We start from the raw sequence: 24733 nt of genomic DNA on the forward strand, positions 1-24733 counted from the left end.
GTCAGCTTCATGAATCACTACAGCGCTCTGGAGCCCGCGGTGCATGATGGGAGGTGTAGTGTTTCAACCAGCAGGGGAGGATGAAGATAAGACAGAATCAGACCCCCCGTGGGATTTTTCTTGGTGATATTAGTGCATACCTACACATGAACGTGTAACTTACTGAGGCAATAAACGCTTTTCTGACAATAAGCATAAACAATTATTAATGAGTGCAGAATGTAAAAAATATCTAGTATGTGCAAATGGCAGATGTATAGTCTGAAGGTGCAATATTAAAACTATCAGTCTAGTTATTAAACAGAAAATGATCATTTGTCCCTGTTACCATTGGTCTCATTAATACGTCCATGTCATTTGTACCGTGAATGCTTGTTATGTTGTTTTTGCAGAGCCAGCCCTAACCAGTTTGTTGTTTCTTTATCTATTAACTTTTCTTTCCTCATCTGGACTGCCAGCTCCCCTAGCATTTGCCTCCACTGCCTATACCACGGGCCGGCCCTGTGTGCATGAACTGCTGTCTTTTATTCTCTGCTAGCTGTAGAAAGATTAGGGGATAATAAAGTTTACTTAACTTCACAGGTAGTAACGGGGTTACATAGAGGTCACCCTAAAGAAACCGTGTTTTTCCTTTTATCCTTAGGTCCTGTTGCTCCAAAAATCAAAGAAAATACATTTCAAAATTGCACATGCAAGTTAAATATCTGAAATGAAAGCGAAACTAATCAAACTTTGGGTCCGACTAAAAGCTCAGCCATTTTCACCGACCCTGTTTGACCAGTTCAGGGACATGACTAGGGTTGAAAGACGGGGGGGCTTAGCCCCCAGGGTATGCAAAACATGGGCTTGCTTGCTACACACTAAAATATCCCCTTTCCTTCACCTCAGGTAAACATAAAGTTAACAAGTCATTAACAACAACTTACAATTTCACTCACCAGTCACCAGTCATCTATGTTTGTGTGTGTGTGTGTGTGTGTGTGTGTGTGTGTGTGTGTGTGTGTGTGCGTGTGCGTGTGCGTGTGTGTGTGTGTATGTTATTGTCCTTAGACAAAATGTGATAGGCAAATCATTTGCACCATTTAGTCCCATTTAGTTAACTTACCAAAATATAAATGCTGCAACTGATAACATATTAATTGATAATTGTTTCATGCCTTTTAGGTTTTACAATTCAGAACAGCATCAGAACCAAATAGATGTTTTTCTTCATGAAAAACTATTTATTTGTGGTAGAAGCTCACAGAAACCTCAGAGAACAGACCTTTGAGACAAGCCCCAATTAAACCGGTAAGGTAACGTTACCTGACGTGTTCAGGTCCTATCCCCTGACCAATCAGCTATCCTGACCTTAACCACTCGAGGTCAATGTCTAACCCCAACCAATCGAGCTGCTATTGAAGGGCGGGTCTTGGCGTGGCCTCTGGTACTTAAACAAAGAGCTGGCTTCCCCGGATCAGACGCACACAGACACCTGGACTGAAGACTAGACAAGACAAGACAAGACAAGACAAGACAAGAGAAGACAAGAGAAGAGAAGAGAAGAGAAGAGAAGAGAAGAGAAGAGAAGAGAAGAGAAGAGAAGAGAAGCTTCATCTCTGCCAGTGTTTACTCGACACACAAAGTTGGAAAGAGTCTGTAAGTCGACCTGAAGAGTTCAGCAGGTGAGAATCCTAGCAGACTGCAGGGCTGTCAAGTGTCACGCATTGAGCGTGACATTCACTCATTTCGGTCTTTTGTCACGCACTCCCGCCACACATTGTATTTCTCACGCGGAAAAACTATTTATGATATATTTAACATGCCGCAGCGCCCAAAATTTCTCTGGCGCGCCGCTCACTATGGAACCGGCAGGAATCAAACGCGTCTCCCCTGGAGTGCTTTGTTGAGCCTGCCACTTATCAGCCAATCAAAAAAAAAGAAAGCGCCTACACAATAGCCAATCAGAAAATAGCACTATTGTATCTGGGTAAGATTTAACGCAACAACCAATGAAAAAAAAGCGTAGAGCAGCGTACAGACACTTCCCTAAACTTTGTCTCATTCAGAGACCAGAGACCCAAACGGGGCTCTGAGTCTGTCAGGAGGTCTGAGATCTACCGTCTCAGCAGAGATATCACGTAATGCACAGCAGGCTACGGTGCAGGTGGATTATTTTCTGAAATACAGTAACTATTATAACTTTATTTTTCTCAAAATATCACGACTCCTCCAGATCTCGGAACAGTTATATTTTGAATGTGCACAAAGTTTTGAACATGAGCAGAAATCTTGCGCAAACTTAACAATATTACAGTCCAGGGGTTTATTAATAAATTAAAATGAATTAATGTATCATTGAGGTGAATAATTGTCACCATTTAAGGAGGTTACCTCAACAAAAGATGCAAAAGAGAAGGGAAGAGTAGATGATGCTAGGCTACATGTTAGCTGACTCAGATAGAATTAGAAAAGTTGATCTACAGGAGAATAAATAGATGAAAGCAATACAGAATGCCTGAGAGCCTTATTGCATTATTTTCCATTATGTTTTTATATTTAGTTTATAATCTGTTTCCCTTTACATAAAGCTATTTCCAGCATAAATTGATTCAGAAAAAGGTATAAATAGGTGCATAAACATTCACCAGAATGCAGGAAATTAAGTGTTTAATGTTCAAAATTTCCGGGGGAATTGGATTGTAGTTCTAATACAGTAACAAAAGATGTAGATGCAAAGATTTAGCAAGCGCATGTTCTGCATACCCTGAGGGCTAAGCGCCCCCCCCCCCCATCTTTCAACCCGACCGTCAGGGTCGTTGAAACTGGCTGAGGTGTGTCCAAAACAACCGTCTTACAACTCTGACACACCCTTGGTTTCACTAAACCCCCACTGTGTCTTTTCTGTCAAAGGTTCACAATGAGCCGATCCATGAGTCAATAATATACATAACTCATTTTGATATATATTTTTTTTAAATTAGGATTGTAATAGAAGATTTTTAGGATTACATCACATGTTGTAGCTACTTTTTTTTAAACTGGACTCAGGGTTTGATTATTACAAATAATTTGTTCCTCCAGTGAACTATGGAACAGTTTGTTGAAGACTCCATCCTGGAGGACTGGGAGGAGATTGGCTCTGGGGGTTTTGGACAAATCTACAAAGCCAGGCATCATCAGTGGGGCATTGACGTGGCCATTAAACTGCTTCTTCAGGGCGAGGGGTAAGTGCTTACAAAGGGTTTCCGGTTTATAATTACGTAACGCTATCTGAATTACTCATAATGCAAACAAACACACACAGGACCGAGAAGTCTTTGCTGCGTGAGATCGACATGATGCGTCAAGCCACCAGCCCGCATGTTATGGCTGTCCTAGGGGTCTTCAAGGGTCGAATGCCCTCTGGCAGGTCAACACAGCTTGGTCTGGTCATGGATGTCATGGAGAGAGGATCATTAGCCTCCCTTCAGGTAACCAGGGGTGGAACAACTACTCATATCTTTTACTTAGAGTAATACCACTGTAAATACTCTGCTACGAGTTGAAGTCATTAAAAATTTAAAAAGCATAAGAAGTGAAGTATCAACTAAATGGAAGTTGGAAGTCATTTCATTTCAAAACTATTTCAAATGTAAATAATACATTTGGTGTCTGAATTATACAGTTTTCATGTTCAAATAGTTATTATCGCAGTAAAAAAGAACATTAATATAACAGCATATTCCAAACCTTTGAATGGTAGTGTAGGCTATATGTGTAGCTCACTATCTCCACTATTTGTGGATCTGTAACTCTGGAAACAATCTTACAGGAAGCATTGAGGGGAACTCCACCCTGGCCGCTGGTCTTCAGACTGGCTCACCAAGTGGCTCTGGGTATAAACTTCCTCCACAGTCTGCCCCGTCCCGTGCTCCACCAGGACCTGAAGCCCCAAAACGTGCTGCTGGATGACGCTCTCAATGCCAAGGTGAGTCCCAGGCTTTGAGGGGAGGCCAGGCCTCATGTTTACTTTATACTATTACAATAGTTTGCACACTCTCTGGAGACTAAATGGAGCCTGTAAATACATTGTAAGCCCACAAATGGTATTAAAGACTAAAAATCGTGGTAGATGGGTCGAAAAAATACAGGACTTTCACTCAGGAGACTGGAGTCATGTCCCGTTCTTGTATACATACGCCCTGATCTTGTGCCCCATGTCAGTTAAAGGTGCTCTAAGTGATGTCACGTGTCTTTTAGGCTATCTAAAAATAAACTGTGCCAACCTGCACCACCAAACATAACAGTGTTCCAGCCAATAACTGACAAGAAGGATTTGGGGGTGGAGGTGGGGGGGTTAGTGGGCAGAAGCACGAAAGGGAGGGGGAGGGGACAGGATGAGGAGGAGGGAGGAGCGAGCTAGCCTCGTTTTGTTTGAAAATACTTTGAACGTCAACAAGAAGTGTCGTCACCCAACATCGCTTAGAGCACCTTTAACCATACATTTTTTTAAATGACGCTAAATCGGTCCACACCCGGGGCGTCAAAAAAAAGATGCGAAGAGTCCCGACGCTGAAGGACACTTTTTGCGTAAGGAACAAACACTAGAGGGACCTGTCCAAGTGTCCCTATTTGACGCGCTGGGATGGAGAATGTGAGTTGAGGTGAGTCCAACTATAGCTACCTGGTACCGCTCAACCTCCCGCACCAGCTCTAGCTTCTTCCCCACCAGAGAGGTTACGTTTCATGTTCTCAAAGCAAGTCTACCTTGTCAGCAATCGGCACGCCCAGGCCTCCAACCCAGATGACCATCCCTGCGGGTTGTGGGTCCACAGGGTGGTGGCGGTGTAAGCACCAAGCCGTTTCTTCGGGCTTTGGCCAACCGGGCCCCGTGGGCAAAGGTGAGGGACGACTTCCCTGACCATCGGTGTCCACCACGATGTTCAAGGGTTACCGCCCCTTGAGGCACCTAAGACCCTGAGACCACAGCTCCCCCTGCAGCTTCAGAAATGGAAGCTTTAAACATTACCCACTAGGGTTCAATGCCCCCAACTTCCACAGGGATGCCATAACAGATCCTACAGAGGTGTGAGTTAAAGATCTCTCTGAGAGGGTCCTCCAGATGTTTCCAGTTTACCCGCACTACCCATTTTTCAATGTCTTTGACTAACTCTAACGGTCTCATGACATGATGTTGTCTAGGTTAATGTCAAGTTGTCATAACACAAACATCTCAAACAATGCTAATTTAGCATTAAAAGAGTCATAATTTACCAAATAACTCAATAACAGTCCTAAACATTCATAAAAACTCTGAAGACTGGTTTCATGTCAGTCTTCTGCACACCCCTTCAAATAAAGTGTTACCAAATAAAGAACCTCTTCTAACTCCTTCCTCTCTTTGCTAATTCTCTCTGCAGCTTACAGATTTTGGTCTTTCCCGGATTTCCTGCAGCGTCACACAGGCTTCCAAGAACGGTGAACCACTAGGAGGGACGATTAACTACATGCCACCAGAGGCTTTTGAAAACATATCGTACGAACCTACCAGAGCCTTTGATATCTACAGGTACAAGAACATCGAACCAGCACTTGAATAAAAGTATCATATAGTAAATAATAACTGGAGACGGGATCACTCCGGGCGCCATGTCTAGCACAGGTTCAGTCTTGACAGAAAGTCAAATTAGCATTGGCATAGTCCTTTAACAGGTGAGGGAATTGTTTTCAGAGAAGAGGAGTAAAGTGAGGTAACTTCATGCACAGATTTCCTTATTGTCATTGAATATCCTCATTCTCACATGAGCATTAATTTACAGATGACAACAAACCCTAGCCAGCAATCAACCAGGGTGTGATTGTTATGATATGGGTAATAATCCTGACATGTAATTCTCTCTTTGTCTGTCTTTCAGTTTTGGGATACTCATTTGGTCCACTGTCACAGGGAAACAACCATATGCAAGTAAGTGACTGTTCTGTGAGTGACTATCAACGCTCAAGTAATCTTTTACCTTTATCTTAGTTTTTCTCATTTGAGTCTTGGGACACATGGTGCAAGAATGGCAGGACTTTATAAGTGTTAGTTTTCTTGGCTCTGAGCTGTAGAGTAATGGATTGTAAAAGAGTCACATGGACTAAAGCAGGGCTGTTCAACCATATTGTTCAGGGGATGTAGACTTTCATGCTCTTATTCTAGTTGCTCCATATTGTATTTGCTACTACAACCCAAAGCTGGGATTGTAACAATTGTAACATAATTGTATGATCACATTTCACGTAATCACCATCTCTTTGTTTAACCGCAATGAATTGCTATCATTAGCTAAGGTCTGTTGATGGTAATTGTCAATTTTACGTTCATTTAAGAAAAAAATCTATATTTTATGATAATAAAGAGGCGTGGTTTACTTTATAGGCTCTGTACTCGTGTTATTACATTATCTGGGTCACATAACATTGATTTATTCAAAAGATGTATCATGGGATTCATTTATTTGTTTTGAAAAAGTGATACATAAATAAATATTTTAAAATTTGACAGAGAAAATGATATTGTTAATCGCAATTATTACTGAGACAATTCATTGTACAGTCAAATATGGAATTGTTACAGGAGGTGGCAGAGTTGACCCATTTAGCAGGATTTAACCTGAACCTTTACATAATCATCAGTCCAGACCGTCTATTCAGGTATTACCAAGGTCTCATTTAACCTCAAGGCCACTCTGACAGCCTTTTTAATTCTTCCTCCAATGTAGATGCAAAGCCCACCTTAGTGATGTTACGTATCCCGGAGGGGGACCGCCCACAGCTGGATGATATCAAGGGCGATGCTGCCGGGTTGACAGAGTTGACAGGACTGATGAAGAGATGCTGGGATCATAAACCTGAACGAAGGCCCAGAGCCCTTGGTGAGGAAACTACTTCATTTACCTCTGAAACTCTGAATTAACACGGGAAAAAATACTTGTGATGCCTGGCTCTAATGTTACATTCTTTACTCTATGTTGTGTACAACAGAGTGTACAACTGAGATAGAAAAACTGTTCAAGATGCACAAACATGCAATCAATAAAGCAGTCTATGAAGTGCTGAAGAAACTGGTGAGGAACAAATCTCTCATAAACACTCAAGTCACTCTGAGACACTATAACATTTTGACACAATGCAGCAAATCATTGATTTTATTGTGTAACTGGCTCTTTCTCTTTCTTTTTCCTGGACCAAAAGGAAGGAGAAGACGAGGTGGACCCTCTCAGGTATGAACATACAACCGGAATTCAACTAAATAATAACAAAGTAGACAATTACCTATAAACCAAATACACATAGCCTCTTATTATTTTAACATTTACATAAGTAACATTTACAATGCAGGACTTTTACTGTAACAGAGTATTTTTACAGTGTGGTATTAGTACTTTTACTGAAGTAAAGGATCTGAATACTTCTACCACCACTGGGAACTCTGCATCATGTCTAACAGCAGTTAGGACCCATGTTGGATAGAAAGTCATTCTATGTTTCTTCCTCCAGGCCGGTCCACAATGGAGAGCCGGGGTTAAGACATGATCTGATGAAGGGTAAGTCTGGATTCAGTTTCTCTTTAAATACACAGCTGATAGTTTTTATTCATTAGAACATTACTGGTTTCATGCATCAATATTAAACTTTATATAAATGAACATCAGCACACAAGCCCAGAATAAAACCTTCATGTGTCTGATGATAAATATGTTTTGGGTAACACTTCATAATAACCATCACCAAGGGTGTAGCTTTGGTTTGAGAAGTGTGTGTGGGGGGGGTCCTGCACCATAAAAATGGTACCAAACTATGTATAGGAAAAATAAGTCCAACTTCTTTATTGTTTAAAATAGTTTTATAAATAAAACAATATCAACAAAACTTGAAAGTTAGGGGTGGGGGAGGGGGGTGGTGGTAAAAGTTATTTTACTTTCAACTGGCAAGTATATTAACTATTAACTAAAGTTTAACTAATGATGTTATTATTAACTGCTGCTGTGTTGTGTCTCGTTCTCTCCGTCAGATTCCTGTGAACTCACACTGGACACAAACACAGTGAACAGAAACCTCAAACTGTCTGATAACAACAGGAAGGTGACATTAGTGGAGGAGGATCAGCCATATCCTGATCATCCAGAGATGTTTGACGAGTGTCGTCAGCTGCTGTGTAGAGATGGTCTGACTGGTCGCTGTTACTGGGAGGTCGAGAGGAGAAGAGGAGGGGTTTCTGTAGCAGTGAGTTACAGAGGAATCAGGAGGAGAGGATACAGTGAAGACTGTTGGTTTGGATATAATGATCAGTCCTGGAGTCTGAACTGCTCTGATGATGGTTACTCTGTCATGCACAATCACAGTAGAACAGTCCTCCCTCTCTCTTCTGTCTCTGATATACACTCTAGAAGAGTAGCAGTGTATGTTGACTGTCCTGCTGGCTCTCTGTCCTTCTACTCAGTCTCCTCTGACTCACTGATCCACCTCCACACCTTCAAAACCACATTCACTGAACCTCTTTATCCTGGGTTTGGTTTCTGGTCTCCTGGTTCCTCAGTGTCTCTGTGTTCTCTGTAGGAGAGCACTTCCTACCGAGGCTTCACTTTGGTTCACTTTAGCTCATTGATTGTGGCTTTACTAAAATGTTCTTCTTCTTCAGTAATGTTGAAATTATCTCCTCAGGGATGAAAACTAGTTGTGTATAAACTGTGTTGACTTTGATCTTCACTTTAATCATGTTTTATTGGAGCAGCTTCAGCTGTTAGGGATTTATTTCCATAAAGGATGTTGTTTACATGAGTTTGTGTTTTAACAAATGTAAATCAAAGAATAAAGATGTTTCCTTCACAATTAAGTGGTATTTTCTTTTTCATTTGAACATGTTTAATGCATGTGAATATAATCAAATTAGTCTTATATCCATATACAGTATATCGTAAAATATATACGAAGATGAAAGTTACAGAAACTATCCGTGTGGATATAAGAACTATAAACTATAACCTAGTACAACACAAAAAATCCCATACATTTTATGTACCTTCTGGTATTCACACTTCTGTTTTATATTTGTTAAGCACCTTATGTTTAATTTTTTTTTTTTAATCAGTCGATTATGTTACACATTTTCATGTCCATTTATTCCACAGTTTAACTCCTTACAACGAAACACATCTCTGTTTTACATTTCTTCTGCTATTTGGTTTGGTGAAAATACAGCTTCCCCTCAGTTCATAATGACATTCATATTTGAAACCGCCTCTGTATACAGTCTGGCAACAAGCTACTATATATTTGTACATTAGTGATGCTATTGTAAGGTCTACAAGTTAACTAAATTTAAGTACCCGTAACTTTATGAATAACTGATTTGTAGGTTCACGATAATTTGACCCATTTATGATTCTGATTTCTCTCTTTAGAAGTAAGAACATGTCATTTGTGATTGTTTTATATGTTTTTCCCCCAACACATCCACACCATAAGTTACAAATGGCAGTATGAGAGATTTATATAATAAATGTAATGCATTTGTATTAAGAATATCTTTGGTTTGGTTCAGAACTGCTATGGACTATGCTGAGGTGGAGGAGCAGCAGCCATATCCTGATCATCCAGATAGGTTTGACTGCTGTCGGCAGCTGCTGTGTAGAGATGGTCTGACTGGTCGCTGTTACTGGGAGGTTGAGAGGAGAGGAGGAGGGGTTTCTGTAGCAGTGAGTTACAGAGGAATCGGGAGGAGAAGCGACAGTGAAGACTGTTGGTTTGGATATAATGATCAGTCCTGGAGTCTGAATTGCTCTGATGATGGTTACTCTGTCATGCACAATAACAGAAGAACACCCATCTCCTCCTCATCTGTCTCTGGTAGAGTAGCAGTGTATGTGGACTGTCCTGCTGGCTCTCTGTCCTTCTACTCAGTCTCCTCTGACTCACTGATCCACCTCTACACCTTCAACACCACATTCACTGAACCTCTTTACCCTGGGTTTGGGTTCTGGTTCTCTGGTTCCTCAATGTCTCTGTGTTCTCTGTAGGAGGAAATAACTTCCTGTCCTGTGGTTTAAATGTTGGTGCAGGACGAGGCTTCACTTTGGTTGACATTTGTCTCACTGATTGTGTCTTTAATGAAATTCTTCTTCTTCTTTAGTAATGTTGAAATGATCTCAGAGATGAAAACTAGTTGTGTATAAACTGTGATGACTTTGATGTTCCCTTTAATCATGTTTTATTGGAGCAGCTTCAGCTGTTAGTGATTTATTTCCATGAAGGTTTAAAGATAAAAAACAGAGATGTTGATGTTTACATGAGTTCGTGTTTTAACAAATGAACATGTTTAATGCTTCTTGTGAATAGAATTATATTAATATTATTTCCATATACAGTATATAGTAGAATAGTTTTTGTCGGAAAATCTTTCTACTGCCAGAGGCTCTCATGTACATCAACACTGTTTAGATTTTAATCTGAGCTCATATCAAGAGTCTGGGTCTGTCCCAGGTTTCTGCCTAAAATGAAGTTTTTCCTGCCACTGTTGCACCAAATGCTTGCTCTTAGGGGAATTGTTGTGTCTTTGTAAATTATAGAGTGTGGTCTAGACCTACTCTATCTGTAAAGTGTCTTGGGATAACTCTTGTTATGATTTGATAATATAAATAACATTGAATTGAATCATCAGTGAAAATGTAGAGAACTTCAAAACAGGTCAGACAGCTACGGTGAAACTTTGATTAAAACAAAGCATTAAATCAGAGGAATAAACGTTGCAGCTGTAGCAGGCATCTCGCTATCACTAACGTTGTTCATATTTAGACACAACAAATGATAATACTAATACAGTAACAAAAGGTGCAGATGCAAAGATTTAGCAAGTGCAAATCAAAGATTTAGCAAGTGCAAATCTTGCCCCCCCCCCCCATCTTTCAACCCGACCGTCAGGGTCGTTGAAACTGGCTGAGGTGTGTCCAAAACAACCGTCTTACAACTCTGACACACCCTTGGTTTCACTAAACCCCCACTGTGTCTTTTCTGTCAAAGGTTCACAATGATCCGATCCATGAGTCACAATTATAAGTGTTGTCTTCCCGGGACAAAATAATTAGAATAACTTTAGCTAATAATTAAGATCAGAGGAACGTATGTTATTTTTTTTTAAAGATTATTTTTTGGGCATTTTAGGCCTTTAATAGACAGGACAGCTGAAGACATGAAAGGGGAGAGAGAGAGGGAATGACATGCAGCAAAGGGCCGCAGGTCGGAGTCCAACCCGTGGCCGCTGCGCCGAGGAGTAAACCTCTATATATGGGTGCCTGCTCTACCAACTGAGCTATCTGGGCACCCGTTGAGGCATTATTACAGCAGTTTTGTGTATGGAACTATCCATGTTATTTTTGGGCAATTTGGTTGAAAGAAACCCATATTTTTAAAACAGAAACTTTGAAAACGGGTCAAATTGGACCCGAGGACAACAGAAGGATTAAATAATGGGATTGTAATAGAAGATTTTTAGGATTACATCACATGTTGCAGCTACTTTTTTTTTAAACTACTTTTTTTTTAAACTGGACTCAGGGTTTGATTATTACAAATAATTTGTTCCTCCAGTGAACTATGGAACAGTTTGTTGAAGACTCCATCCTGGAGGACTGGGAGGAGATTGGCTCTGGGGGTTTTGGACAAATCTACAAAGCCAGGCATCATCAGTGGGGCATTGACGTGGCCATTAAACTGCTTCTTCAGGGCGAGGGGTAAGTGCTTACAAAGGGTTTCCGGTTTATAATTACGTAACGCTATCTGAATTACTCATAATGCAAACAAACACACACAGGACCGAGAAGTCTTTGCTGAACGAGATCGACTTGATGCGTCAAGCCACCAGCCCGCATGTTATGGCTGTCCTAGGGGTCTTCAAGGGTCGAACGCCCTCTGGCAGGTCAACACAGCTTGGTCTGATCATGGAGGTCATGGAGAGAGGATCATTGGCCTCCCTTCAGGTAACCAGGGGTGGAACATCTACTCATATCTTTTACTTAGAGTAATACCACTGTAAATACTCTGCTACGAGTTGAAGTCAGAAAATAGTAAATAATACATTTGGTGTCTGAATTATACAGTTTTCATGTTCAAATAGTTATTATTGCAGAAAAGAAGAAGCACATTAATATAACATCATATTCCAAACCTTTGAATGGTAGTGTAGGCTATATGTGTAGCTCACTATCTCCACTATTTGTGGATCTGTAACTCTGGAAACAATCTTACAGGAAGCATTGAGGGGAACTCCACCCTGGGCCCTGGTCTTCAGACTGGCTCACCAAGTGGCTCTGGGTATAAACTACCTCCACAGTCTGCCCCATCCCGTGCTCCACCAGGACCTGAAGCCCCAAAACGTGCTGCTGGACGACGCTCTCAATGCCAAGGTGAGTCCCAGGCTTTGAGGGGAGGCCAGGCCTCATGCTTACTCTATACTGTTATAATAGTTTGCACACTCTATGAAGAATAAAGGGAGCCTGTAAAACATATTGTAAGCACACAAAATGGTATTAAAGACTAAAAATCATGGTAGATGGGTCGAAAAAATACAGGACTTTCACTCAGGAGACTGGAGTCATGTCCCGTTCTTGTATACATACGCCCTGATCTTGTGCCCCATGTCAGTTAAAGGTGCTCTAAGCGATGTCACGCATTTTTTAGGCTACATTTTTTGTCACATACAGCAAACATCTCCTCACTATCTGCTAGCTGCCTGTCCCCTAAACACACAAAACGTGGTCTCAAGGACACTTTTTGCGTAAGGAACGAACACTAGAGGGACCTGTCCAAGTGTCCCTATTTGACGCGCTGGGAGGGAGAATGTGAGTTGAGGGGAGTCCAACTATAGCTACCTGGTACCGCTCAACCTCCCGCACCAGCTCTAGCTTCTTCCCCACCAGAGAGGTTACGTTTCATGTTCTCAAAGCAAGTCTACCTTGTCAGCAATCGGCACGCCCAGGCCTCCAACCCAGATGACCATCCCCGCGCGTCGTGGGTCCACAGGGTGGTGGCGGTGTAAGCACCAAGCCGTTTCTTCGGGCTTTGGCCAACCGGGCCCCGTGGGCAAAGGTGAGGGACAACTTCCCTGACCATCGGTGTCCACCATGATGTTCAAGGGTTACCGCCCTTTGAGGCACCTAAGACCCTGAGACCACAGCCCCCCCTGCAGCTTCAGAAATGGAAGCTTTAAACATTACCCACTAGGGTTCAATGCCCCCAACTTCCACAGGGATGCCATAACAGATCCTACAGAGGTGTGAGTTAAAGATCTCTCTGAGAGGGGCCTCCAGATGTTTCCAGTTTACCCGCACTACCCATTTTTCAATGTCTTTGACTAACTCTAACGGTCTCATGACAGCCAATGTAAAAATCAACCACCAAGTTTGATAATGAGGCCTGTTATGACTAATTTATGAAAGGTTATGTTGTCTAGGTTAATGTCAAGTTGTCATAACACAAACATCTCAAACAATGCTAACTTAGCATTCAAAGAGTCAAAATTTACCAAATAAGTCAATTACAACAGTCCTAAACATTCATAACGACACTGGTGAAGACTGGTTTCATGTCAGTCTTCTGCACACCCCTTCAAATAAAGAACCTCTTCTAACTCCTTCCTCTCTTTGTTAATTCTCTCTGCAGCTTACAAATTTTGGCCTTGCCCAGATTTCCTGCAGCGTTTCCAAGAACAGCGAATCACTAGGAGGAACGATTAACTACATGCCACCAGAGGCTTTTGAAGCATCGTATGAACCTACCAGAGCCTTTGATATCTACAGGTACAAGAACATCGAACCAGCACTTGAATAAAAGTATCATATAATAAATAATAACTGGAGACGGTATCACTCCGGGCGCCATGTCTAGCACAGGTTCAGTCTTGACAGGAAGTCGAATTAGCATTGGCATAGTCCTTTTAACAGGTGAGGGAATTGTTTTCAGAGAAGAGGAGTAAAGAGAGGTAACTTCATGCACAGATTTCCTAATTGTCATTGAATATCCTCATTCTCACATGAGCATTAATTTACAGATGACAACAAACCCTAGCCAGCAATCAACCAGGGTGTGATTTTTATGATGGATAATCCTGACATGTAATTCTCTCTTTGTCTGTCTTTCAGTTTTGGGATACTCATTTGGTCCATTGTCACAGGGAAACAACCATATGCAAGTAAGTGAAATGTTCTGTGAGTGACTATCAACGCTCAAGTAATCTTTTACCTTTATCTTAGTTTTTCTCATTTGAGTCTTGGGACACATGGTGCAAGAATGGCAGGACTTTATAAGTGTTAGTTTTCTTGGCTCTGAGCTGTAGAGTAATGGATTGTAAAAGAGTCACATGGACTAAAGCAGGGCTGTTCAACCATATTGTTCAGGGGATGTGGACTTTCATGCTCTTATTCTAGTTGCTCCATATTGTATTTGCTACTACAACTCAAAGCTGGGATTGTAACAATTGTAACATAATGGTATGTTTGTTGTATGAACACATTTTTTCACGTAATCACCATCTCTTTGTTTAACCGCAATGAATTGCTATCATTAGCTAAGGTCTGTTGATGGTAATTGTCAATTTTACGTTCATTTAAGAAAAAAATCTATATTTTATGATGATAAAGAGGCGTGGTTTACTTTATAGGCTCTGTACTCGTGTTATTACATTATCTGGGTCACATAACATTGATTTATTCAAAAGATGTATCATGGGATTCATTTATTTGTTTTGAAAAAGTGATACATAAATAAATATTTTAAAATTTGACGGAAAGAGAAAATTATATTGTTAATCGCAATTATTACTGAGACAATTCATTGTACAGTCAAATATGGAATTGTTACAGCAGGTGGCAGAGTTGACCCATTTAGCAGGATTTAACCTGAACCTTTACATAATCATCAGTCCAGACCGTCTATTCAGGTATTACCAAGGTCTCATTTAACCTCAAGGCCAGTCTGACAGCCTTTTTGAATTCTTCCTCCAATGTAGATGCAAAGCCTGAAATAGTGATGTTACGTATCCCGGAGGGGGACCGCCCACAGCTGGATGATATCAAGGGCGATGCTGCCGGGTTGACAGAGTTGACAGGACTGATGAAGAGATGCTGGGACAATGAACCTGAACAAAGGCCCAGAGCCCTTGGTGAGGAAACTACTTTATTTACCTCTGAAACTGAAAATGATGCTGGGCTCTAACGTTACATTCTTTACTCTATGTTGTCTACAACAGAGTGCACAACTGAGACAGAACAACTGTTCAAGATGCACAAACATGAACTGAATGACGCTGTCCATGAAGTGCTGAAGAAACTGGTGAGGAACAAATCTCTTCATAAACACTCAAGTCACTCTGAGACACTATACTATTTTGACACAATGCAGCAAATCACAGTTTTTATTATTGTGTAACTGGCTCTTTCTCTTTCCAGGAAGTGATGCCAACAGAAGATGATGAAAATAACTCTCCAGGTCTGTATTTATATACCACTGTTGCCTGGGTCCAGACCTTTGAATCCGTCCACTCCACCAAGTTAACTGATTATTCGTCTGGCATTGTGATATAAAGCGAACGGACCAAAAAGTCTCTCGCCGTTCCCTGAATTTGTCTGACGGATTCAATGTCAACTTTTCCCGTCAGAAGTTTCTGAATCTCATCGATCTGGATATATCGATTAAATTCTCAATGATTATTATTAAAAAGAGTAGTTTGTTTTTAATTTAAATGTCTGGAAGAGCTCAGTAATGAAATTGACAAATCCTATTTTAGTTGCTTTTTGTAAATGTATATCATTGTAAATGTTAAAGGGGCTTATGTATTGTCTCGTAGTGGACACAGGCCTCTGAATTGAATTGAAATCGTATCGTGGCAGACTCTGTGATAGCAGAAAATATTGTATCGTTGTGCAAAGAATCGATCGTATTGTGGTAAAACGTGTGATTCACACCCCTATTTTTTTCTCTCACAACGTTTCAATATAAATGTTCATATTTTAATGTCTGTTTCTTTTTACAATTCAAAAATATGATCCAATTTTGAATATTTGTTGACAGCCCTACTGTCCATGGGCCGCCCCATCGCTCTGACATTTAATGCTTGTGTAAATCCTGTTTGCATGTGGGTGGACTTGGGCCAGTGTGTGTAATGTATCAACAGAGTAAAAAATTTTATTTACTCTCGTTTTTGACTTCTTCTAGTGACTGGGATCAAACAGTCTCTGAGAGATGTGAAGCTGTCTGATGGTCCACACCCAAGACTGGATCCTCTCAGGTAAGAACTGACAACAAGAGCTCTAAAGCTAGGTTTATGATCGCAATCGTTTCCAGTGATAAATGTCATGTTTGGTGGTACGTTGGCATTTAACGTGAATGTGTTTACTTCTATTGCCAGGCAGCCTGCTTTCCTTCTCTACTACTTCTTTCTTATTCACAGATTATGTTGCTTGTACGCACGCTTGCATTTTAGAGAATACTGCAACGAACAATGCAATGTAGCATGTGCATCATCTACGGAGGCCCGCGTCACGGTGTCTCGCACTAGTATAACTGAGGCTTTAGGAGTCAGAACTAGTTAGTTTCATAGATTGTCTGTCTGATTCATGGAGTACTGTCGTTATATAGTGACAGTTGGAACATATTTGACAAACGTCAACATATTTTATAAAAGTTACCAGTTACCATCATTTTAAACATGCAGAGGAAATATTTCATGTTCTGTTTTATCATGTGGGAGGACATTAATAATAACCAGAGCAGATCAGTGGTGTCTGTGCCTCTTATTATTTCTACATTATCTTCCTGTTCCTGTATTAATTATTTTTTGCGATTAACAATTTGTTATTTGTTTTTTAACACACAAACATACAATTTGTAACATGAACATATCATCACCATCCACCCAGTAAAAAATCAAGAAAAGATGACTGGAACTTCAATATTCAAGACCATACAATAAAATAATAACAAAATAGACAATTAAACCAAATACACATAGCCTCTTATTATTTTAATATTTACATAAGTAACTAACAATGCAGGACTTTTACTGTAACAGTATTTTTACAGTGTCGTATTAGTACTTTTACTGTAACAGAGTATTTTTACAGTGTGGTATTAGTACTTTTACTGAAGTAAAGGATCTGAATACTTCTACCACCACTGGGAACTCTGCATCATGTCTAACAGCAGTTAGGACCCATGTTGGATAGAAAGTCATTCTGTGTTTCTTCCTCCAGGCCGGTCCACAATGGAGAGCCGGGGTTAAGACATGATCTGATGAAGGGTAAGTCTGGATTCAGTTTCTCTTTAAATGCACAGCTAATAGTTTTTATTCATTAGAATATTACTGACAACATGCGTCATTATTGAACTTTATATAAATGAACATCAGCACACAAGCACAGAATAAAACCTTCAGATGTGTCTGATGATAAATGTGTTTTGGGTAACACTTCATAATAACCATCACCAAGGCAAGGCAGCTTTATTTGTATAGCACATTTCAGCAACAGGCAATTCAAAGTGCTTTACATGAAAACAGATCAAAAAATTTAAAACAGATAAAATACGAGAATAAGAGTTACAGTGCAGTATAAGAAAGGGTGTAGCTTTGGCTTGAGAAGTGTGGGGGGGTCCTGCGCCATAAAAATGGTACCAAACTATGTATAAGTATACATAAGTATAATAACTATTAACTAAAGTTAACTAATGATTATTAATGATTATTATTATTATTATTATTATTATTATTAACTGCTGCTGTGTTGTGTCTCGTTCTCTCCGTCAGATTCCTGTGAACTCACACTGGACACAAACACAGTGAACAGATACCTCAAACTGTCTGACAACAACAGGATGGTGACACGGGTGGAGGAGGAGCAGCAGCCATATCCTGATCATCCAGAGATGTTTGATGACTGTCGGCAGCTGCTATGTAGAGATGGTCTGACTGGTCGCTGTTACTGGGAGGTCGAGAGGAGAAGAGGAGGGGTTTCTGTAGCAGTGAGTTACAGAGGAATCAGGAGGAGAGGAGACAGTGAAGACTGTTGGTTTGGATATAATGATCAGTCCTGGAGTCTGAACTGCTCTGATGGTGCTTACTCTGTCATGCACAATCACAGAAGAACAGTCCTCCCTCTCTCCTCCTCATCTGTCTCTGATAGAGTAGCAGTGTATGTGGACTAGCCTGCTGGCTCTCTGTCCTTCTACTCAGTCTCCTCTGACTCACTGATCCACCTCCACACCTTCAACACCACATTCACTGAACCTCTTTACCCTGGGTTTGGGTTCTGGTTCTCTGGTTCCTCAATGTCTCTGTGTTCTCTGTAGGAGGAAACAACTTCCTGTCCTGTGGTTTAAATGTTGGTGCAGAACGAGGCTTCACTTTGGTTGACATTTGTCTCACTGATTGTGTCTTTAATGAAATGTTCTTCTTCTTCTTTAGTAATGTTGAAATGATCTCAGGGATGAAAACTAGTTCTGTATAAATTGTGTTGACTTTGATCCATCCATCCTTCATGACCATAGGTGAGGGTAGGAACGAAAACTGACCGGTAGATCGAGAGCTTTGCCTTCTGGCTCAGCTCTCTTTTCGTCACAATGGTGCGATAAATTGAATGTAATACCGCACCCGCTGCGCCGATTCTCCGACCAATCTCCCGCTCCATTGTTCCCTCACTCGCGAACAAGACTCCAAGGTACTTGAACTCCTTCACTTGGGGTAAGGACTCATTCCCTACCTGGAGAAGGCACTCCATCGGTTTCCTGCTGAGAACCATGGCCTCCGATTTAGAGGTGCTGATCCTCATCCCAGCCGCTTCACATTCGGCTGCGAACCGATCCAGTGAGTGCTGAAGGTCACAGGCCGATGATGCCATCAGGACCACATCATCTGCAAAAAGCAGCGATGAGATCCCCAGCCCACCGAACTGCAACCCCTCTCCACCAGGACTACGCCTCGATATCCTGTCCATAAATACTACAAACAGGATTGGTGACAAAGCGCAGCCCTGGCGGAGGCCAACTCTCACCTGAAACAAGTCCGACTTACTGCCGAGAACCCGGACACAGCTCTCGCTTTGGTTGTACAGAGATTGGATGGCCCTGAGAAGGGACCCCCTCACCCCATACTCCCGCAGCACCTCCCACAGTATCTCCCGGGGGACCCGGTCATAGGCCTTCTCCAGATCCACAAAGCACATGTAGACCGGTTGGGCATACTCCCAGGCTCCCTCCAGGATCCTTGCGAGAGTAAAGATCTGGTCCGTTGTTCCACGACCAGGACGGAATCCGCATTGTTCCTCTTCAACCTGAGGTTCGACTATCGACCGAACCCTCCTTTCCAGCACCTTGGAGAAGACTTTACCAGGGAGGCTAAGAAGTGTGATACCCCTATAATTGGCACACACCCTCTGGTCCCCCTTTTTGAAAAGGGGAACCACCACCCCGGTCTGCCACTCCTTAGGCACCGTCCCAGACTTCCACGCAATGTTGAAGAGGCGTGTCAACCAAGACAACCCCTCCACACCCAGAGCTTTAAGCATTTCTGGACGGATCTCATCAATCCCTGGGGCTTTGCCACTGTGGAGTTGTTTAACTACCTCAGCAACTTCCACCAGGGAAATTGACGACAATCCCCCATCATCCTCCAGCTCTGCCTCTACCATAGAGGGCGTATTAGTCGGATTTAGGAGTTCCTCAAAGTGCTCCTTCCACCGCCCTATTACCTCCTCAGTTGAGGTCAACAGCGTCCCATCCTTACTGTACACAGCTTGGATGGTTCCCCGCTTCCCCCTCCTGAGGTGGCGAACGGTTTTCCAGAAGCACCTTGGTGCCGACCGAAAGTCCTTCTCCATGTCTTCTCCGAACTTTTCCCACACCCGCTGCTTTGCCTCTTTCACGGCAGAGGCTGCAGCCCTTCGGGCCCTTCGGTACCTTGCCACTGCCTCCGGAGTCCTCTGGGATAACATATCCCGGAAAGACTCCTTCTTCAGTCGGACGGCTTCCCTGACCACCGGTGTCCACCACGGTGTTCGTGGGTTACCGTCGCTTGAGGCACCTAAGACCCTAAGACCACAGCTCCTCGCCGCAGCTTAAGCAATGGAAACTTTGAACATTGTCCACTCGGGTTCAATGCCCCCAGCCTCCACAAGGATGCACGAAAAGCTCCGCCGGAGGTGTGAGTTGAAAGTCTGTCGGACAGGGGCCTCCTCCAGACGTTCCCAATTCACCCGCACTACCCGTTTGGGCTTACCAGGTCTGTCCAGAGTCTTCCCCCACCCCCTGACCCAACTCACCACCAGATGGTGATCGGTTGACAGCTCTGCCCCTCTCTTCACCCGAGTGTCCAAAACATACGGCCTCAGATCAGATGAAACGATTATAAAATCGATTATTGACCTTTGGCCTAGGGTGCTCTGGTACCAAGTACACTTATGAGCATCCCTATGTTCGAACATGGTGTTCGTTATAGACAATCCATGACTAGCACAGAAGTCCAACAACAAACAACCACTCTGGTTTAGATCAGGGAGGCCGTTCCTCCCAATCACGCCTCTCCATGTGTCTCCATCATTGCCCACGTGCGCGTTGAAGTCCCCCAGCAGAACTATGGAGTCCCCCACTGGAGCCCCATACAGGACTCCACTCAAGGTCTCCAAGAAGGCCGAATACTCCGAACTCTTGTTTGGTGCATATGCACAAACAACAGTCAGAGTTTTCCCCTCCACAACCCGCAGGCGTAGGGAGGCGACCCTCTCGTCCACCGGGGTAAACTCCAACGTAGCGGCGCTCAGCCGGGGGCTTGTGAGTATCCCCACACCCGCCCAGCGCCTCACACCCTGGGCAACTCCGGAGAAGAAAAGAGTCCAACCCCTATCCAGGAGTATGGTTCCAGAACCGAGACTGTGCGTAGAGGTAAGCCCCACCAGATCTAACCGGTAGCGCTCCACCTCCCGCACCAGTTCCGGCTCCTTCCCCCACAGAGAGGTGACATTCCACGTCCCCAGAGCCAGCGTCTGCTGCCCGGGTCTGGTCCGTCGAGGCCCCTGACCTTCACTGCCACCCATGTGACAGCGCACCCGACCCCAGCGGTTCCTTCCACAGGTGGTGGGTCCATGGGATGGAGAGATGGATGCCACGTAGCTTTTTCGGGCTGTGCCCGGCCGGGCTCCGTGGCAAACCCGGCCACCAGACGCTCGCTGACGAGCCCTCCATCTGGGCCTGGCTCCAGACCCCCCGGGCTTCCTCCGGGCAGGGTCACTCCATCTCTTCCTTGGTCACTCATAGGGTTTTTGAACCATTCTTTGTCTGGCCCCTCACCTGAGACCACTTTGCCTTGGGAGACCCTACCAGGAGCACAAAGCTCCAGACAACACAGCCCTCAGGTTCATAGGGACACACAAACCTCTCCACCACGATAAGGTGATGGTTCCCGGAGAGGTGTTGACTTTGATGTTCACTTTAATCATGTATTATTGGAGCAGCTTCAGCTGTTAGTGATTTATTTCCATGAAGGTTTAAACATAAAAAACAGATGTTGATGTTTACATGAGTTCGTGTTTTAACAAATGTACATTTATTTCAGTTCGAAAATCAAAGAATAAAGATGTTTCCTTGACAATTCGCTGCATGATTCATCATTAAACTCAAAACTCAAGTGGTGTTAAGCTCTTGGATAAAAACAGTTTTTCAGTCTGTTTGTTCATGTTTTTAAAATATCTGGGGGTCCCGAGTGCAGCAGTTCAAACGTAGAGAAAACTACATGCAGATGCAGTAAGTCAGTATACTCGTATTGCATGCTTAGTATGTGTTTTGTATAAAAACGTTTGCAGTCTCACATGTACCTTTCCGCTAACTTCACTGTGATAACAAATTAATTATCTCATTAAAAGAATGATTGCAAAGAAATGAAATACATTTTGTTTCCAACAGACAATAACTCTCTTATGATTTCTTGTCATTACAACAGAGGGGGAAGAAGTAAAAGTAATAATACCACAGAGTAGAAATACTCGTACTTTTAGTTAAGTAAGTAGATCCGTCCTCGATTAAAGAAATTCTTAGCCGACTAACACTCGTATGATTTTGTCGACTAATGAATGAGTTGATTAATGGACAGATCTGTAAAACTGAGTTTCCATAAAAAATGACTATCAACTAAATCAAAACTAACTAAATCAACTAAAATAAATCTTAGTGGCTAAGACCAAAATAACTGAGTAGTAGCCTGATCGACTCAGACGTTACAATTAAAAGTCCTGCACTCAAAATGTTACTAAGCCAGGTGTAGTGGAAAGTTTGTATCTGTCTTTTTATTAGGGATGCACCGAATCCAAATTTTTTGGGTTCGGTTGAATACCAAATCTACTGGTTAAGATTCTGCCAAATCCGAAACCGAATACCGAATCGTACCCCCATCCTCAGTCAGGCAAATTTTCACTGGCACCGCTCAACCTCCCGCACCAGCTCTAGCTTCTTCCCCACCAGAGAGGTTACGTTTCATGTTCTCAAAGCAAGTCTACCTTGTCAGCAATCGGCACGCCCAGGCCTCCAACCCAGATGACCATCCCTGCGCGTCGTGGGTCCATAGGGTGGTGGCGGTGTAAGCACCAAGCCGTTTCTTCGGGCTTTGGCCCCGTGGGAAAAGGTGAGGGACGACTTCCCTGACCATCGGTGTCCACCACGATGTTCGAGGGTTACCGCCCTTTGAGGCACCTAAGACCCTGAGACCACAGCCCCCCCCGCAGCTTCAGAAATGGAAGCTTTAAACATTACCCACTAGGGTTCAATGCCCCCAACTTCCACAGGGATGCCATAACAGATCCTACAGAGGTGTGAGTTAAAGATCTCTCTGAGAGGGGCCTCCAGATGTTTCCAGTTTACCCGCACTACCCTTTTTTCAATGTCTTTGACTAACTCTAACGGTCTCATGACAGCCGATGTAAAAATCAACCACCAAGTTTGATAATGAGGCCTGTTATGACTTATTTATGACAGGTTATGTTGTCTAGGTTAATGTCAAGTTGTCATAACACAAACATCTCAAACAATGCTAATTTAGCATTAAAAGAGTCATAATTTACCAAATAACTCAATAACAGTCCTAAACATTCATAAAACTCTGGTGAAGACTGGTTTCATGTCAGGTTTATTATTATTATTATTATTATTATTATTATTATTATTATTATTATTATTATTATTAACTGCTGCTGTGTTGTGTCTCGTTCTCTCCGTCAGATTTCTGTGAACTCACACTGGACACAAACACAGTGAACAGAAGACTCAAACTGTCTGACAACAACAGGAAGTTGACATTACTGGAAGAGGAGCTCCAGCCATATCCTGATCATCCAGATAGGTTTGACGACTGTCGTCAGCTGCTGTGTAAAGATGGTCTGACTGGTCGCTGTTACTGGGAGGTTGACAGGAGAGGAGGAGGGGTTTCTATAGCAGTGTGTTACAGAGGAATCAACAGGAGAGGAGACAGCGACTCTAGGTTTTCATGTAATGATCAGTCCTGGAGTCTGGAATCCTCTGGTGGTTGTTACTATGTCTGTCACAATTACAGCAGAACGGACTTCCCTCTCTCCTCTTCCTCTGTCTCTACAAAAGTAGGAGTGTATATGGACTGTCCTGCTGGCTCTCTGTCCTTCTACGCAGTCTCCTCTGACACACTGATCCACCTCCACACCTTCAACACCACATTCACTGAACCTCTTTACCCTGGGTTTGGGTTCTGGGTCTCCGGTGCCTCAATGTCTCTGTGTTCTCTGTAGGAGGAAATAACTTCCTGTTCTGGGTTTAAATGTTGGTGGAGCTTCGCTTTGGTTCACATTTGTCTCACTGATTATGTCTTTAATGTCAGAAATGTTCTTTATTTATGATGAAAATGATCTCCTCAGGGATGAAAACTAGTTGTGTATAAACTGTGTTGACTTTGATGTTCACTTTAATCATATTTTATTGGAGCAGCTTCAGCTGTTAGTGATTTATTTCCATAAAGGTTTAAAGATAAAAAAAAGAGATGTTGATGTTTACATGAGTTCGTGTTTTAACAAATGTAAATCTGTTTTAGTTTGAAAATCAAAGAATAAAGATGTTTCCTTTACAATTAATTGGCATTTTCTTTTTCATTTGAACATGTTTAAAAACTCAAGTGGTGTTAAGCTCTTGGATAAAAACAGTTTTTCAGTCTGTTTGTTCATGTTTTAAATGTCCTAAAATGTCTGGGGGTCCCGAGTGCATCAGTTCAAACAGAGAGTGTCCGGGGCCAGATGGATCTTTGAGTATGCAAAAACTATGAAGATCATCCAAGGATGGGAGAGGGCAGTCAATGATCTTCTGGGTGGTGGTGATGACCCTCTGGAGCACTTCCCTCTCTGCTGCTGTGCAGCTACAAAACTACATGCAGATGCATTAAGTCAATATACTCGTAATGCATGCTCAGTATGTGTTTTGTATAAAAATGTTTGCAGTCTCACATGGACTTTTCCGCTAACTTCACTGTAATAACAAATTAATTATCTCTTTAAAAGAGTAATTGCAAAGATGGTTGTTGTGAGCTTCTGTATAAAATACATTTTACATGTTGTTTCCAACAGAAAATAACTCTTATGATTTCTTGTTGTCATTACAACAGAGGGGGAAGAAGTAAAAGTAGTAATAGCACAGTGTAGATATACTCTGTTACGATTAGTTAAGTAATTAGATCCGGCCTCGATTA

At 42.3% G+C, this 24733-nt stretch overlaps 4 protein-coding genes across 4 annotated transcripts in view; 3 read left to right on the forward strand and 1 right to left on the reverse strand.

Annotated features, from left to right (window-relative positions):
* Positions 1 to 24733, reverse strand: part of LOC116049189 (receptor-interacting serine/threonine-protein kinase 3-like) — a 104363-nt gene that overhangs the window by 65968 nt on the left and 13662 nt on the right. The window lies entirely within an intron of this gene.
* LOC116049156 (receptor-interacting serine/threonine-protein kinase 3-like) lies at positions 1514 to 10029 on the forward strand. The gene is made up of 10 exons (XM_031298577.2): positions 1514 to 1664; positions 3064 to 3206; positions 3287 to 3452; positions 3794 to 3949; positions 5382 to 5530; positions 5877 to 5926; positions 6723 to 6875; positions 6985 to 7067; positions 7195 to 7223; positions 10020 to 10029. The coding sequence occupies exons 2-10, from the start codon at positions 3070 to 3072 to the stop codon at positions 10027 to 10029; spliced, it is 933 nt and encodes a 310-aa protein (XP_031154437.2). The 5' UTR covers positions 1514 to 1664; positions 3064 to 3069.
* LOC116049187 (receptor-interacting serine/threonine-protein kinase 4-like) lies at positions 5690 to 17852 on the forward strand. Its single transcript, XM_031298615.2, has 14 exons — positions 5690 to 5701; positions 7199 to 7209; positions 11587 to 11729; positions 11810 to 11975; positions 12246 to 12401; positions 13657 to 13793; positions 14136 to 14185; positions 15002 to 15154; positions 15242 to 15324; positions 15441 to 15480; positions 16207 to 16279; positions 17244 to 17290; positions 17795 to 17812; positions 17845 to 17852. The coding sequence occupies exons 3-14, from the start codon at positions 11593 to 11595 to the stop codon at positions 17850 to 17852; spliced, it is 1068 nt and encodes a 355-aa protein (XP_031154475.2). The 5' UTR covers positions 5690 to 5701; positions 7199 to 7209; positions 11587 to 11592.
* LOC116049158 (neoverrucotoxin subunit alpha-like) lies at positions 17834 to 23811 on the forward strand. Its single transcript, XM_031298585.2, has 2 exons — positions 17834 to 17915; positions 23369 to 23811. Exons 1-2 carry the CDS (start codon positions 17863 to 17865, stop codon positions 23784 to 23786), a joined length of 471 nt encoding a protein of 156 aa, XP_031154445.1. The 5' UTR covers positions 17834 to 17862; the 3' UTR covers positions 23787 to 23811.

The sequence above is a fragment of the Sander lucioperca genome, chromosome 4, assembly GCF_008315115.2.
Source record: "Sander lucioperca isolate FBNREF2018 chromosome 4, SLUC_FBN_1.2, whole genome shotgun sequence".
Lineage (NCBI taxonomy): Eukaryota > Metazoa > Chordata > Actinopteri > Perciformes > Percidae > Sander > Sander lucioperca.